The sequence below is a fragment of the Melopsittacus undulatus genome, chromosome 4 (assembly GCF_012275295.1).
Source record: "Melopsittacus undulatus isolate bMelUnd1 chromosome 4, bMelUnd1.mat.Z, whole genome shotgun sequence".
NCBI classification, from domain to species: Eukaryota; Metazoa; Chordata; class Aves; order Psittaciformes; family Psittaculidae; genus Melopsittacus; species Melopsittacus undulatus.
The window spans coordinates 25083934-25100037 of NC_047530.1; the positions used below are offsets into that span (position 1 = coordinate 25083934).

At 40.8% G+C, this 16104-nt stretch overlaps 1 protein-coding gene across 1 annotated transcript in view; it reads left to right on the top strand.

Annotated features, from left to right (window-relative positions):
• CCDC85C (coiled-coil domain containing 85C) overlaps positions 1 to 16104 on the top strand; it is a 107096-nt gene that overhangs the window by 66389 nt on the left and 24603 nt on the right. Inside the window, exons 2-3 of the mRNA XM_005149541.3 lie at positions 458 to 534; positions 15831 to 15935. Of these exons, the coding sequence (XP_005149598.1) occupies positions 458 to 534; positions 15831 to 15935 (182 nt within the window). The remainder of the gene's footprint in view (positions 1 to 457; positions 535 to 15830; positions 15936 to 16104) is intronic.

Genomic DNA, 16104 nt, shown 5'->3' on the forward strand with positions numbered 1-16104 from the left:
ACAGCAGCTCATTTTTGTGAGTTTTTCAGTTGTTTTGAAAGAAAAAAGGCACGTGTGTGGAGGGGTTGTTTGTTCAAGCCTAAAAGGAAACATCTTGTTCTGTTGTTGAGTATTTTGGTACATTTGACATGAATGAGAATGACTTTCAAAGCTAGGAAATTACTTGTATAAAATAATGAAAGACAGCATTTCAACTTCACTTTCCTTCTCTACTCCCTCACCCCCCAGCCAAGTGGCACTGACATGAATTCACAGAAGATGTTGCTGTTGCTGAATCTCAGCTTTTTAGTGAAAATCACTTTTGGCTGAATCTCTTACTCACCCTATGCACATGGGGTTTTATTCTTTTGGTCTTTCTCAACCATACCTTCCATGGAGTGGGAAAATGTGTCGCTGTCTGTCAGTACTTGCTTGTAGCACAAGAAGCTTAAATGTGTTTTTTTCTCTTTTCCTAAAGATTCATCTTCCAACTATATCAGGCAACTTGAAACAAAAGTGAAACTGCTGGAGGATGACAACAAGCTGCTTTCCCAGGTAGGTTTTTTATTGCCTAATAGATATTAATGTGGCTTAGTTTTCCATATAGTTGTGTCTGACTACCCACTTGAATGGGCAAAGGCTTTCAGTGGACATCCTGACAGGGGAAGAGCATAATGGACATTTCATATCAAGCACCCACTGATAGAGTTTGGTTTCCTTTTGTTAAAAAAAAAAAAAAAAAAAGAAAAAAAGAAGAAAGAGGAAAAAAGTAAACCCTCTGTTAGTGTCTGTGTGTTTCGGAGATGCCTCCCTGCATAACACCTTGATCTGCTGCTGCTCTAAGGACTGCTGCGAGGGTCTGGTGCTGCCTATGCCCTTGCTGTAGGATTTTGTCTTGCTTGCCCATTTACATTGACTTTTATCTTGTTGAAAGAGGAGTCTGTAGTCAAAAGACAGCCTTGGGAATAGTTTTGTGCAGTGTTGGCTCCCAGCTTTTATTTGAAATCTTGCTTAAATCCGAACAGACCTCTCTAAACTGGCATGTTTTGCTTGCATCTGCCCTTCAAAGTCTACTCCACGTGCCACTGGGCTTTTGATCACTTCTGGTGCTTACCTATCTGTATACAGCAATGTTAAGCAGCGGGAAGAAAACAGCCATTCTGTCTGGTATGTCCCTTGGATGCTCCCACAAAACACTGTGCTTACTGTAGATAGGGGCAGCTTTGCTGAATTCAGCTGTCTGTTGAAACCAATGGAAAAGTTAGCCTTTTTCTCTTGTTCTTTGCATCCTTTCACGATTGTATGTTCTACCTCCCTCACATTTTAAAGGTTTTTTCTATACTTTGCTTCTTACTTCAAGCACTGAGTTTCATGGTCATTTTGTTCTAGGTTCTTTTCAGTTATGAAGACTGGAATAAAAAAAATACCTTCAATTATTTAAAATTAAAAATACCTTTTTGCCAGTTTATGCTGTGCTGATCTTTGCATTTCACCAAGGCTGAAGACAGACTGCTCCAGCATCCATGTTTCTAAAACTTCCCTGTTAAAGGATGAAGGATCTCTGCTTACTGAAATGTCAGTAAAATAATTTTGTCAAACCTTGATTTTACTGAAATACACATTTTAAACTGACTGTGAGTTTTTTTAGATGATTAACACAAATTTCCAGTGTGCTCATTGGCATTGCTAGCTGTGAAGAAAAACTCACAAGGCACCAAAGGGTTAAAGCCCCAAAAGGGTGCTCAACTCAACAGCTACCGAGTGGCTTCATGTATTAATCAATTGCTAGTTCAATTTAAACTCCCTTTGTCATTCTCCCAACCCTGAGCAAGCTGGTGGTAGTCGAAACCCCAAGACCATTTAATTGGAGCTATCGATAAGCGGATGGGCTGTGTGTGGGTAGCTGGGATGTATATGGATTCAGGAATGGACTTTATGTGCCCTTGGCCCAGCTTTGTTCTGCCACAGCTGAGCATCAGGTCTGCCTTATAAGGTCAAAAAAAAAAGTGGCTGGTAATTAATGGACGGTAATTTAATGGTTGCTGAATAGCTGCCTGGACTTACTGCATTGAGAAGATGAAGCCCAGTCAGTATGGGGGTGCATGGGGCTGAGCCAGCCCCATGAGCCCTTCCCCTTCTTGTTGTCCTGCATGGGAAGGCTGTGCCTTTTCCTCCATGCATCTCTCCTCAGGTGTCCTCGCCTTTTGGGCTGTGTCACTATGGATGTTTGAATCTAGGAGGGAAATGATTTTAAAACAGCTCTGTGCTATGGTGAAAGCCAGTTGCCCCCACCCCAGCAGCAGCAGGCACCAATGCCAGCCTGGCTGTGACCTTCTGTGCAGCCCCTGTGTGATGTCATAATGGCCCTCCAAAAAGACCAGGATCTGATCTATTTTAGATCACACTCAGGAATACTTCTTTTTATCATGTAAAGCTTTCCTTAGGGCAACAGAAGAAGAGTTGAAGCTACCACAGTCTGGATAAACTCCCTGGGAATACTGAGCTCCAAATCTGTCATGCTGTAAACCTAGATTTGGATATTTTCTCTTTCGATGAGAAAGATGAGGAGAATCTGTATAGGCACAAACTCACATGCATACATACATATTGCTCCCAGCACTTTCTTGGAAAAGCATAATCCACTTATTGTATTCTTACTTGCTCCATCTGATTGGAAAGTGTTTAGCTGTTACCATGTGGATCCTGGGATAAGACTCTAGTCAAAAAGGATCCTGGCAAACCTTCTTCTGTTTTTAAAGCTGCCTGGTGATACTGGCTGTTTGAACTCTGCAGTGCCAAACTGGCTTGTCAACACCAAAGTCACATTTTAACTTGGCTTGGCTTTCTCCCTGGGAGTATTGGCATTACAATAATATTTTCAGTGTGGTGTCAAGAAGTTCTATCACCAGCATGCTGAGGAGTGATGAAACCTGACATCCTAAGTAACAAACAGTGCCTGTGCATTAAAGGATTAACAAATCAGTAGTGTTTATGGAAGTCTCTCTGGCTTCTCTCCAAGTGCTAAACATAGAGCTGAAACAGTGCTTCATCCAGAGACACCCGAGAAGGCCGGTGCTGCAAATGATATTGGAAGTTTACAGGAGGATTTGTATTACAGTGCCTAGTGACACAATGCCTCTGCTAGGTGGTGCATCCTGAGTGAGATTTCTTGCTTTATATTCTTCGGCATCTGGGGCTGGAAGATATGTGGAGAGGTACTGCCCTTGTACCACCTTCAGGCGTGGGATTAAGTTGGTGTAGGGGTCCCCAGCCTGCACTTTTTCTCCTGCTTCCTGACGTCTCGTTTCTCTTCCTTTAGAGGAAGAGCTCTCCAGCCTGTGCTGAAGCAGCTGCTCTGCCCTGTATGTTTCCTACTGTTTCCTGCTGTAGCGCAGGCATGCTGGGATTCATTCACAGTTCTGTTTTTCTGGTGACTCATTTGAACAGATCAATGGCAAAAGCTTTTCCTCCCCTTGGGAGATCAAGGAGTAACATCTCATGAGCCACACTTTGCAGTAGAAGGAAATTCAGTGGAGAAGTGGATGTTACTTATGATAGCCATGTATGGATTTATCTGGTTCATTTGGTTTCTAGGTAAGGAGATCTGTATTTGCAGTTGGGAAGTGAGCTTCTGACACTGCTAACCCATCAGTAATCATTGCTCTTCCCATTCTCCTTTCTCTGAGCAGAAATGACCTCAGCTGTATATCTTTCTTTGACTCAGGTTTACACTGTAATGTTTTGCTGACATTGTGTTAACTTTGCTTATTAAAATTTGTTAAATTTGTTAATTTAAACTTGTTAACATTGCTGGCTGTGTTAACTAGGAAGTCATGCTCTTGGATAGCATTGCTGTGCTGGCAAAATCCATGCCAGCAACTGTAACAGGGCAGATGTATTGGGCTGGTGAGACTCAGCATAACTGGATGTTTGACAGTAAGGTCCTGGTACATCTTTCAGGGAAAAATTCAGGTCCCCTAGTCCAGATCACAAATACAAAAAGTTCTTCCCTGGGGAGTGGACAGCCTTTGGGATTTATGAGGAACATGAGATTATTTAATTAAAATCACCAAATAGACTTCATTATTACCATCACTTCACAGCATTTCAGCATCTCTCTGCTAGCTGATGGGGATTTAGTGTATTCTTGAAAGCTCTTCAGAACATCCCTGAAGGTCTTGAAAACTGTGGTTAGTCTTATTTTTAAGACACTGCATACTTAGCCTGAATTAAAAGAAGGCTGCAGCTGTACAGATAGTAAAATATCAGTAAATAAGGCCTGTAAACACTGCTATTAAAACAGAGTTGAGGGTTTTGAACTGGCAGCTTCCATGGCGAGGGCTCCTACAGGCTGCTGCAGTTCTCCTTAGGCAAATGTGAACTTGGCGCAAGTGTGAGCTCAGCAGGCAGTTTCTAGCATATTGTTCTGAAAACGAGGAGGAAAAACTGGACCCCAGGATTGAAGAGAGCCTGAGACTCGTTAGTACTGCAAAGAACAAAGATGTAAATGCCAATCAGTGGAGAGCTTGATCTCTTTCTGAAGAGCAGAGGACAGAGGAATTGCCCACAGTGTGCTGGCTGGCTCCAGGAGAGTCAGAGTGCAATTTCCTCTCTTGTTTTATTGTCACTTTTGTGCCAACTCTGCCATTAGCAGTTCCTGCTTGTGGAGCTGCCTCTCTGCCTTCAGAGCTGCTGTAGGGTCTTAACATTTGGTTCTCTCTTTGAATTGCAGCTACAGGGTTTTGTTGTGAGGCCATGGCTTGTGCCAGGAGTGTTGCACATTCCACACAAAGTGGAACGAAATTACAAACCTGTCTTATTTCCCCAAAGTCTACCTACTATTCATGTGTGAGGAAGATAAGTATAATTGCTTTAATTTAAGGTCTCACAAGGGAAACTGGATTTTTTTGTAATAGAAAGCAACTCAGACATGAAAGCTTTCCAGTACATTTGGTCTCCATTGAAATTCAGAATACTGAAGGGGACATGCCCTAGGTTACTTTATTAACAGTTTTATGTGCTGTTTAAATGTTTAGCTGCATATTGATTTTAACTAATCAAAAAGGAGATGCATATTTGGGGACTAAGCCAAATATTTTTTTAAAGTCAATGGCGAGTCTTTCTGTAGGACTCCATTAATTTTGAGTGTATGTCATGCAGAACCAGATTTTCATGAGGCCTTTCATGGGGCCACTCTCCAAACTTTGATTTAGGCATGTAATTGCATTGCATTTTGTTTACATGTGTAAATGCAATAAATGTTAACAGAATCCACAAAATGTAGCTTCCTTAGCTGTGAAAGCACTACGTGCCTAGTGTGTTTCATTTCACCTCCTTATATGCTTTAAAATGACAAGACTGATCTGACCAATTTGCTATCAAACAAACTGACCTGAGATTTAAGTATACAGTATGAATTTATTGAATAAAATGTGGTTGGTTTGTTGTTTTTTCCCCCCCAAAATTAGAGATGTACAGTTTTATACGAGCAATTCGAAGATGTTCCAGACTTGCATCCAAAATGCTTTCAAGCCCTTTAAGACAGTAGAGTTCCTTCTCTTGACTTTGGACATCAGAGTCTTGGGCTGCTACCTACCAAAATAAATATTGTCTTGGTGTTCACCTCCTAGCAGTGGTAGCAGCCTGTCTAAAAAAGGAGGATCAATAACAGAAATGAGCTTCTGCAACTTATTATGAAAGCTGGGTGGTGTAGTCTGTATTGTGGGGGTTGTCACCTGTGGAATCAAGGGATTTTGCGAGAATGTCACCCAGAGTTCCCCAACAACTAGGAAATGAAATTCAAGGAGTTCTGAATCCAGAAGTCAAATTACAGGCAGAAACATACAATACTGATGGAATCTTAGGAATTTGAGGCTATCATATAATTTCTTTCAGTTAAGCCAAAATTTTCAAAGGGCTGAAGCTGGATTTCTGTGAAAGAGTGTGAATGTGAGTGATGCACACACACAAAGCTCTGCCATGCCCCATTTGTTTCTGTCTTGGGTAAGAAAGAACATTGGGTTTAATGAGGCTCAGTTTAACCTCCAGCTGTGAAATGCAGGATTAGTCATATCCTATGCTTAACCAGCTTTGTAATAATTTCACTAGATTCCACTTCTTTCTGTATATGAAGACAGGGTCAGGGAAAACCTCTTAATTGCAGTTGGATCAGGCTATGAAGAAGCAGCATTTTCTGTGTTTGTAACATGTAGAGAGGTTCAAAGTACACACATTCTCAGTGATCAGTCCATCTGAGAAGGACTGAAAAATGTTGTAAAGGGAAATTAAACAGTAGCTGTAGAGGCTTAAAACCAGATTTTTGCAAGAAGTTCAATGCCAAGGTCCAGATCAGCTCAAGAAAATCTCAGTATCTGGTATGTGAGAACAACTTGGGGATGTAAGGGAAGGACGTTAATCATTCATTGTTTTGGGGGAAAAAAAAGAGAGGCTCCACCCAAAACTGGAAGTTTGTCACAAAATTTTCAGTTTTGTTTTGCTTTTCATGAAGCCAAAAATGCAAATTAAGTCTTTGTAGGAGACTTTTAAAGAATATTCAAGCTATCTCTTAAAAATTTAAACTGGCTGTAACTGATTCTTCCTGACCATTGGACTCCTTGTTCAGCAGAGAGCTTTGAACATCTCAGTGGTCCTCCAGAAGAGGGGAATTTAGGTGTCCATCCTGCCCTGACTGCTGTTCAAAAGAAGAGAGAAGCGTACAGCAGAGTCCTTAGCTAGCTTGGTCCCAGCATTAGTTAAAGCCTGCAAGGGAGCTCTTCTGATTTGTGAGAACACAAATCAGGTCTTCGCCTTCCTCATTCCCAGCTCCCTCATTTTATGGGATGTGGGAAGTGTCTTGAAGGCAGCCTCAGACGTGTTGCTGTGGATGAGCTTCTGGGAGCAGATGTGGTCATACCCACTGGCCTCATTCCCTGGAGTGTAGTTAACAGAAGAAAATGAATGGTGACTCCACAAGATGGTCCAGTGAGTTTATTCGTATGTATGTACATCTGTATCTACTGGTCTGGTGGAACTGGGGCAGCATTCCTTAGCTTCTTCATTGACATCCCTAATGAAGAGATTTTATTTAGTGCTAATGAGCCATGGATCGGCTCCATTGGTCTGAGACTCTTAAACTCATTACGTACAAGCCACAGACCATATCAATGGTTATAGCTTTGTTTGGTTTTGTTAACTATTGAGCTGTATTTCTGCTTGGGTTATAGGCTGTGATGCTTGAAGCTTGGCTGCACCAGCCCATATTCTCTCTTGAGCAAAGCCTGCCAGTTGTGTGATTATAATTATGCACTGCAATTTGATTTGAGATGATTATCTGAGTCTCCCATGAGTTACAGGATTGATCTTTCTCTGCTGATCTAAAACAAGAGGGGAAAAATACAGACACTCTTGAATATTAGCAGTGTACTAAAGTTCCCTACCTCAGTTGCTACAGAGAATAGAGAGGTCTGAAACTTGCACTGCTTTTATTGCCTGTACCCCACTGAGATACTAATAAAAATATTTTTCCAAGAGTGGTTTTACATGGCAAAATCTGTCTCTTACTGACTGTCTCCTGATATTTATTAAGCTTTTCCTGCTGTTAGCTCCCCTGACAATAGAGAATTTCAGTTGTCACCATTGCGACCAGGTGAAATCTGCTCCTTCAGCTTGTATGAATGCAGCTCATGATATGAGGAGAAAGGGCACAGGCAGAAGTGGGGATACTTGTTCCTGCATTATGTTTGTGAATAGCTGGTATCCAGCTATGGCACAACATCCAGAGTGCATCCTTACAGCTCCCCGTGCTGCTGTGCAAGGGCTGTGCACCTCATTCTCAGGGTCGTACCTTTTCCAGTTCCACACGAACAACTGAAAATGGCTTTACTGCTGAAGCTGGCTGAGATTGTGCTCATGACTTCTGACTGAATACTGGAGAGGAAATTGGGACAATAGGTGTTGGCAGACCATCGTCCGCTAAAGCCTTTGTCACTGGTCTAAGGAGTGATCCTTGGATGCGCTGTGTGTGCAACAGGCATATGAATGAGTGTAAAGGAATTTAATCTCTCCTATTACAGAAAGCTCATATTATTACATGACATGGAGGATGTTAAATAGTTTTAATCTCATCCCTTAATTTTTTTCTTATTTGCAGAGTTCTTTCAAAATCAGAGACGTTGATTTTTTTAGTGCACTCTCATGTGTGTAATTTCTAGCTTGCCTGATAAATGCTGTTGAAGTTAATGGGACTCTTCACATATACTTAAAGTCAAATGTGTGCTTTGCTGAGCTTATTTTTGCTTTAATATGTCTTGTAGTGATAACTGCAATTACTGAACCTTAATTCAATTATTTGCTAGCTTCACACAGTGAAATTGCCCATCCCTCAGCTTCCTGGTGCATGAGACCCTAAAACATGGATTAATGAGATAAGGAGGAAATCTCTGTGCAAGGTCGTGTGGTATAGGATTTTCGCTGGGGCACAAGGCTGCCTGAAAGAGTCACTTGCATGTGGTGCTGTGGTCAAAAGAAAATAGGGCCATTGCACAGGTGCCCATGTGAGACATGTGCAAGGCAGGTGCTTTGCAGCATCTTCTTCACAGTATCTCAGATGCGTTTCTGCTTTGCTTTACCTCGGCAAAACATCACTGGTCTGCTGAGATTACTAAGGATATCTTGGGTCAGGTTGTTCTTACAGGGTCATGCATTCTGATAGTGCCATTGAGCTCTGCAGGTATGGCAAAATACCTGTAGTTGTGAAGAAAAGTAAGTTGATCATGCTTTAGCAACTGTTTGTGAGGTCACAATGCTTTAAATCAGGATGGTAAGATGTTAATGTTTCTGTAATTAATAATGGGTTCTGCAGGACTTCATTCATTAATGTGGGAAAAGGGGTTGAAGTTCAAAGAACAAACAGTATTATCTTGTCAAGTGCTGCATGTAAGACCAGCTTCTTTTAGTCATTCTGTGGTAAAGGTAGACTTATTTCTAAGATTATAAAAGAACTTTTTTTTTTTCTGTGGAGTTTCTAAATGTATAATGTTCTTCTGTTCCCTTCTAGCTGGCTGACTGCAGCAGCTTGCCACGAAATTTCAGTAAGGTAGAGAGCTAATACATCCACAAACAGCTTCTTGGATCTGGGGCTACCTTTTAGTATTGCTGCTAGTTGGTTGCGGCTCTGATTGCTGGTACTTTCACATGCTAATGTTGGTGATTTCCATTTTTTAATAATCTGAATCATGTTAAATATGCCTCTAATTATTTTTTATTTCCCTCCTGTACTTGTGCAAAAGACACTGGTTAGTAATAGCTGAGTTTTGACCAACTTCAAATCAAAGCCATTTACCTACCTGAAGAAAGGTCGGTACTTTTAGTTAAATTGCTGCAGGAAATAACAGTGAAAGGTTTTGAGCTAAACCTTCCATTTAATTACCCAGTTGCACACAATGGGTTGTTGAGTGTCAAAATTGAGGCAGTTTCAATTACTGGAACAATTATGGTATAGAAAATTGTTGCTGGTAGATTTATGAATTTACATTGCAGTGACAGGCAAGTAATTCAGGTAATGGGCAGTACAAGTGTTCATAAAGATGAAAGCAGCCTGACACAGTGGACTGAAATAAAACCTTTCTCCTTTTTCTCTTCACAAGTACCTATAATTACAAGCCAAGGTCTCAGCAGAGTTTTCCATCTAACATCCAAGATTTATGGGATAAAGCTAGAATGTGAAGTGAGAATGACATTTTTTTTCACATAGACTTTTTTTCGTAAAGCCCAAATCCTTGCGGATTTACATGGTCATGTTCACCCTGATATTTAAATGACAGCTAAAGGAAATCTTGTACTTTGTAAAAGGGTGGAACAGCCACTAAAAAATGGAAATTGCTTGTCACTCTGAGGGCTGGGTGATGGTGTGGCATCTTCGTTTGGCCAAAGAAAACCTTCCAGACTGGTGTCCATAAAGGTGTCTTCTATTGCCAGTATTGAGTTCTTCACAGTATGCTTTTCCATCTATTTGCACTTCATGTTAAGATATGTAATTTCTTCTAACGTTATGTTGAATAGCAGCTATAATATTAATACATTTAAGTGGTGTAGTGTGTAATCTGCTGTCTCTTGAGCTTAGTGCCATTGGGTTTGCACTGCAGGAAAACTAAGCTGATTATTATAAAGCCTCTAAAATGACAGTCCTCTGGGAAGTCTGCTGTCAGTGACTCACATATGCTTGATTCTACTTTTCATTCTGGACACACTTTTCCATTCCTTTATAAAGGGACTCCCCAGAGGTAAACAGAAGGGGGATTTCTAAGACTCCTGGCTTGGCTTTGGTTTTATTATTGGTTGTTTTTTTAATTTTTTTTTCAATGGCATGTGGACCAGGATACAAAGCTTTCACAATGCAGAAGGTTACAAAGAGGTGAAGAGAGCATCATCTCAGGGACTCAGGCATGGTCCTCAGGTGCCACCAGCGACATCCCTGCTGCATCTTGCCATGTAGCAGAAGGATGTAGGTCTCTAGCAGATCTTCATCCCATCTGCCAAGCCTCCACTGGTACCTTGGGCACACTCAGGCAGGGGATGCTCAAGTGTAGACACCTGAATTACTCCCAGGTGACCCTGCAGCCCGTGGGGAGAAGGGAAGCTGTGACCCTTGTAAAGGCTTTAATATTTTGCATGGCACAGAGTCAAACCCATCATTTATGATTAATTTTTTAAAGCTCTGTTGCTTTCACCTGTTACAACTTATACAAAAGGAGAAAATAGTGTTTTCAATTAAAGGCTACTTATGTAACAACCCTGTTTTGAATGCTAATTCATGAATTAATTGTGCCGCTTTTTAATTTTCCTCGGTCACTTCAGTGCATAATTCAAATTGAAGTAGTTCTGGGTTGTTTTCTCATCTCTTTCATGAATGCCAAGAAATACCGGTCAATAAATTTCTCCCTTTCTGTTCTTAATTTCTGTTAAGACTGATCCATTTTGTTACATCAAAGTATTTCAGAAATAAATTCCTGTCTTCTTTTTTCTCCCTTCCAGCAGAAGTAACACCAAAGCATAACAGAAAAGATAATTTGTCTAACTCGTCTGTAAGTTTTCAACACTTTATCTTCACAGTTGGTTCAACATGGCCACAGCACTGATCTAACTTTACTGGACAGAAATGGATAGCAAAATAAATGTTTCTTCATAGTACTTTGACCTTAAAGTACATCAAACTATCTATCTTCTTGTGTTATTTGTGTTATTTTCAAATTGAATCACTTGGCACATCAGCTCAAAGAGTCAGAGGCCACCATTTCTTCTCCTTGCTCTCAGGATAGAGAGCTTTGATAGGAACAAGTGTTTGCTGATTTTTTAAAAGTACAGTTTTTGGCTTTGGTAAGCACCAAAACTTCACTTTCTATCTCAGGTATTTAAAATGACACATTATTTTTAATGGAAAATACTTGACCACTTTCCATCCATGTTAACCACATTGCTTCTGTTTTCTAGACAGAGAAAAAGTTGGGTTTACAATCCATTTTTACTAAAAACCTGATTTGTTGGTCCTGTTCTTTTCTCATTGATATGAATAGGCAAAACTCCTCGCTTGCCAGGAGGGGCATATCTAGGTCCATTTCTTTCATAACAGGGCTTACAAGGATCTCAGGTTTTGGTCAAAGAACAGCATCTTCCAGGGTCACTTGGAGTTCTGCCTAGGTGAAAAATATAGCAATAAATGTCATGTTGGTATTTCCAGATAATGAAGAGTTATTGTGTCTGAGTGACCGCTGTGGAGCTGTTAAGCATTGGTAGTGTGTAGCACAGGTTCATTCTGAAGGTGAAGCCTTGGGTCCTCAGCTTTGTTCCCATGCTCATTATCTGGTAAAGGGAGGTGACACCGTGTGGAGTGATGCTACATTAAACCTAGGGGAGGTCTTGCACTTTGGTACCATGGTAAAAGTTAGGAGATGCTTTCTTCGTCCTTTTTTATTCATTTAGTGGTTTGTTGTTTTTTTTTTTTTGTTTGTTTGTATGTTTTTGTTTGGGTTTTTTGTTTTGTTTTGGTTTTTCATTTTGGTTGGTTTGTTTGTTTACTCTTTGGGTGAAACTAGTGTTTCATAAAAATTCCATGTAAAAGAGCAAGAGCTACTCTGGGGTAGTCAGTAGCCAGTTGTTGGCATTTGCTGAGAACAAGGGAATTTCAGGTTATGCAAGTTGTAAATTTGATCCGGTTAAGTAAAGACTGACTGTGAGTCTCCTCAGCTCTCAATTTGTCTCCTTTCCTGTCACTCCCACCCTCTGCTTCTCATCTCAGAAAACATTGCCAATAAAACTTCAGTCGGAACAGCACTGTCCTGTGGAGTTTTAGTTCAGATGAAAATGGTTTTGCTCATAAATTCCTTGAAACTCCAGGAATATGAAGTGATTTTACCTGAAGAGTAATTTATTACAGACATGTTGCCCACTAATTGAGATAATCTCCAGCAATGATGATGAATGGAATGATCAGGGATTCTGTACTTTTAAAATGCCATTCTGACAAGAAAGGCAATTTGGGATCCACTTACATCTCAGTAATGAAAATTGGGTAAGGTAATAAGAGATGCAATTTTGTGAATGAATTGACAATGCAAATACCAGGATTTTTAATTTAGGTTTAAGTGGAGTAATGGCTACTCATTCTGATACATCATTAGTCATACAGCCTTTTAATGAGGGATTCGCTTTCTTTTCCTCGTTAGCTCTAACACTGATAGCAAAGCCCAGTGAATGTACAAATGTTTAGGGAGGTCTGATGAATACATGTCACTGCACAATTTTAATTTAAAATAGGAAGAAAAAGCATTTTGGTGAAAAAATACACATTTGCTTTTTGTGCAAGGAAAATAAGTAGTGCAGAGCTGTGATTAGTAGGCTGTTGTAAAAAATAACTACAGTAAGATAGATTCTGAAACAAATTCTAGAAAATACAGAAGGAAAATTGTGTTGAGGGGAATGCTGGTGAAAGGGACTGGCTTTATGGCTGTCAGCAGTAGGAAAAAGAGGTCCTTTGACCATCTCCAGCATGGATGTGTTACAAATAATAGCAGATGAAGACTATTCTTGCACTACCGAATCCACCCTGGGCCCCAAGCACCTCATTCCTCTTCTGGGTAGGTCTCTGTTCAGCATTTTTATTTCTTAGATGTCCTTTTATTTTCCCTTTTTTTTTTCTGTAATTGAGAGCTTGTTTTGATATTCATTGAACTCAGTGGGAATCTTTCCATCAAATTGAATGCATTAGGTCAGATTCATAATCAGCAGTCACTGAAACACCCTAACAATAGTTTTGTCACACACAAGTGCACTCTCTTAAATGGGATTTGCTTAAGAAAAGCAATAGAACTAATCCATTATAAACACGTGTTATAGCTGAGTTTTGACTGTATCTGTATATTTACCAAAACAGTTTCAACCAATTTAAGCCAAATTGAAATTAATTCAGACTCTTGCTCCAGGCAGGAGCATAGGGCAGTTAAATTAAATCAGTTTAAACTAGCATATTTTTAGCCACAGCAGTACGATGTTGTGTGTTGGTTAGACTTGGGTCCAGTTGCCTTACTGCCTTATATTGGTGAGGAATTTTGACTTTCTGTGGGGACAAGCCATAGTGTGGTGAAACACATGCTACGTCTCTTGCTACGGCAAGAAGTTTCTAGGAGGCAAACAGATGTCCACCAAATCTCTTTCTCGTTCCTGTTTCTACACTCCTGGTGCCTCATAGCATGTGACATCTTGCAAGTCTCAGTGTGGTTTGCAAAAGCCTGGGTAATCCAGGGCCTCTAAACACTGTTGAGGTGCAGTGCATCTCCTCCTGGAGCAGAGCCTTCAAGGAGATCACCTCTGCGGTCTCCAGCACAAAGCTACAACCTCAAGTTTTTGGTTTGCTGTTTTATTGTGCTTTTCTCTTGCTTGTATAAGTGCCCATTCATTACAAATGTCAGGGAAGGGTGCCTGGGCTGACAAACTAAAGGAGTGGGTAGCAGAGTGTCAGGACCTCTCCAGGAGGTTGCTATCCCCCTGTGCACATACAATAGTGAAGAAGAGGTTGCACAAAGCAGGGCAGTGGACTCGTAACCAGGCAGGGTAAAATCCTTTCAGGATAACCTCTAAGAGACCCCTACATATCACATGCCTAGGAAAATGCCAGTAAGTGAAGAGTCTTCTCATCATTTTCCTTTGTGACCCACTAACCTTTGTTTGAAAGCATGTACCTCCCAGGCATGGTGGGGGAAACTCAGTTTTGCAGCAGTCGCATTTTAGCTTCAGCAAGAGTTATCTCCTTCAGATCTTTCTCTGACTGTTGTGAAATGTGAAAGAAATATAGGCCACGATCTTTGATGCCACCTTGTAAATTCAAGGGAATCCCAGACATCTGATATGCTTAAGTCATTCTGTATCACTTGACTCTATGTGAGGCACAACAGTTCCCAGCAGACTGGGTGATACAGGACTAGCATCCCTTTCTTCTGATGAGTTTCTTGAAAACTGCCGTTTTCTTCACAGCTTGTAAAAAGAAAGTTGATAGGGTGAGTGCTCCAGAATGGTTGTGAAAGCACTGGGTCATGCTGGATGTTTTAACCTAAGAAAACAACATTTTGAAATAAAACCAAAGTTGAATGTGTCCTAAAAATGGCCATGGAGCTACAGGAAAACGCTTCTGATACTAGCAGAAAATGACGTATCCAGTCTAAATGCACCAATTCTTTTCTGCTAAATGGGAGCAAGAAATAGAAATTAACTGTCTATTTCCAGAGAGCTGTGAACAGCTGCAGTCCCCAAAGTCTTGGTTATGGTCAGGTTACTGAGGGGGTTTTACATACAATTGTGCTGATTTACGAGATTTCCTGTTAAATTTTATTGCACCAATGGCTTTTCTTTGGTTCTTTTGAAGTAGAAAACATCATTTCTGCAGCAAATGCAAGTCAAAAGTTTTAATGGAGCATGATTTTATAGGTTTGCAATAGAGGACAGTGCACTGCTTGGTACTCTCAAAACTTGAAAGGTTAATGAGGATGTTTATCGATAATGAAAATACATAGTCATCTCCCGGACTTTTGATTTTGGCTACTTGTGCATTGGCTTTTTAAGGGTGTACTTTTATAAATGAGAAACTCTTCTGATGTCTAGGACTGGCCTGCTTCAGAATCACAGAGAGAATTAACAACATGAGGCAGAACCTTTGTCCCAGGCAGATTATTCAGTACTCTCAACACTCAGTACTGATTCTCCCTTTGAGCACAGGCTGTTGATTGCATTTGTCTGGCTTCTAGGATCACATAGACTACCTCTGTTTATTTGGCTTTGTTTAAGACCTGTGGGTACATGCAAATCTTAACCAAATAAGAAACTGTTCTTGTGACATGCATTTTGCAAGCTTTGATGGATCACAGTAGCACTCTCATTGCTTTCCACATGCAGATGATTGGAACAGTGTATGCTGGTTTAAAATGAAAAATCCAGAAAAGGTCTCCTGGTGGATTTCTTCTGTGGATTTTGGTTTAATCTGAAGTCTTAAAAATAGTTTTTTCCATTTGTATGTTAACAAATTTTTTAATGAACATGTAGGAACTTAGCCAAAATAAAAAAGCCTCCTTGCTGTATCACTTAATGGAGCAGACCTTGAATGGTTCACCTCCAACTGCTTGCAACTGTTTTCTCCAGGCATGGGCATGGAAAAAGTATTGTATTGTTCACTATCATTGCTGTTGCAGGGAGAAGTAATGGGAGCAGATTGCAGGATAAAAGTCATGGAGAAAACCAATACAGCAGGAGGGCAAAGCTTTGCTTCTTGTTAACACAGCCTGCCCTGTTTTCTGTCATTGTCTTTGCAGCAGTCCAGCACAGGGGACCTGAGGACTCTGAGGAAGGGGTTGTCTCCGTACCACTCTGAGTCACAGCTCTCATCACTGCCGCAGTATCAAGACGCCCTGCAAAATGTAAGAAATATTTCCTTACCTATACACACAGAACCATGGGTTTCCCCAGAAGTGGGCATGGATGGAGGGGGGCACATGAAGGGTAGAGGGGAGCTCTCCCAGCTGAGAATTCACCCTGAAACCAGTACAGCTGTGCAGCTGAAACCTGCAGCTGCAGGGGGGATGGGGA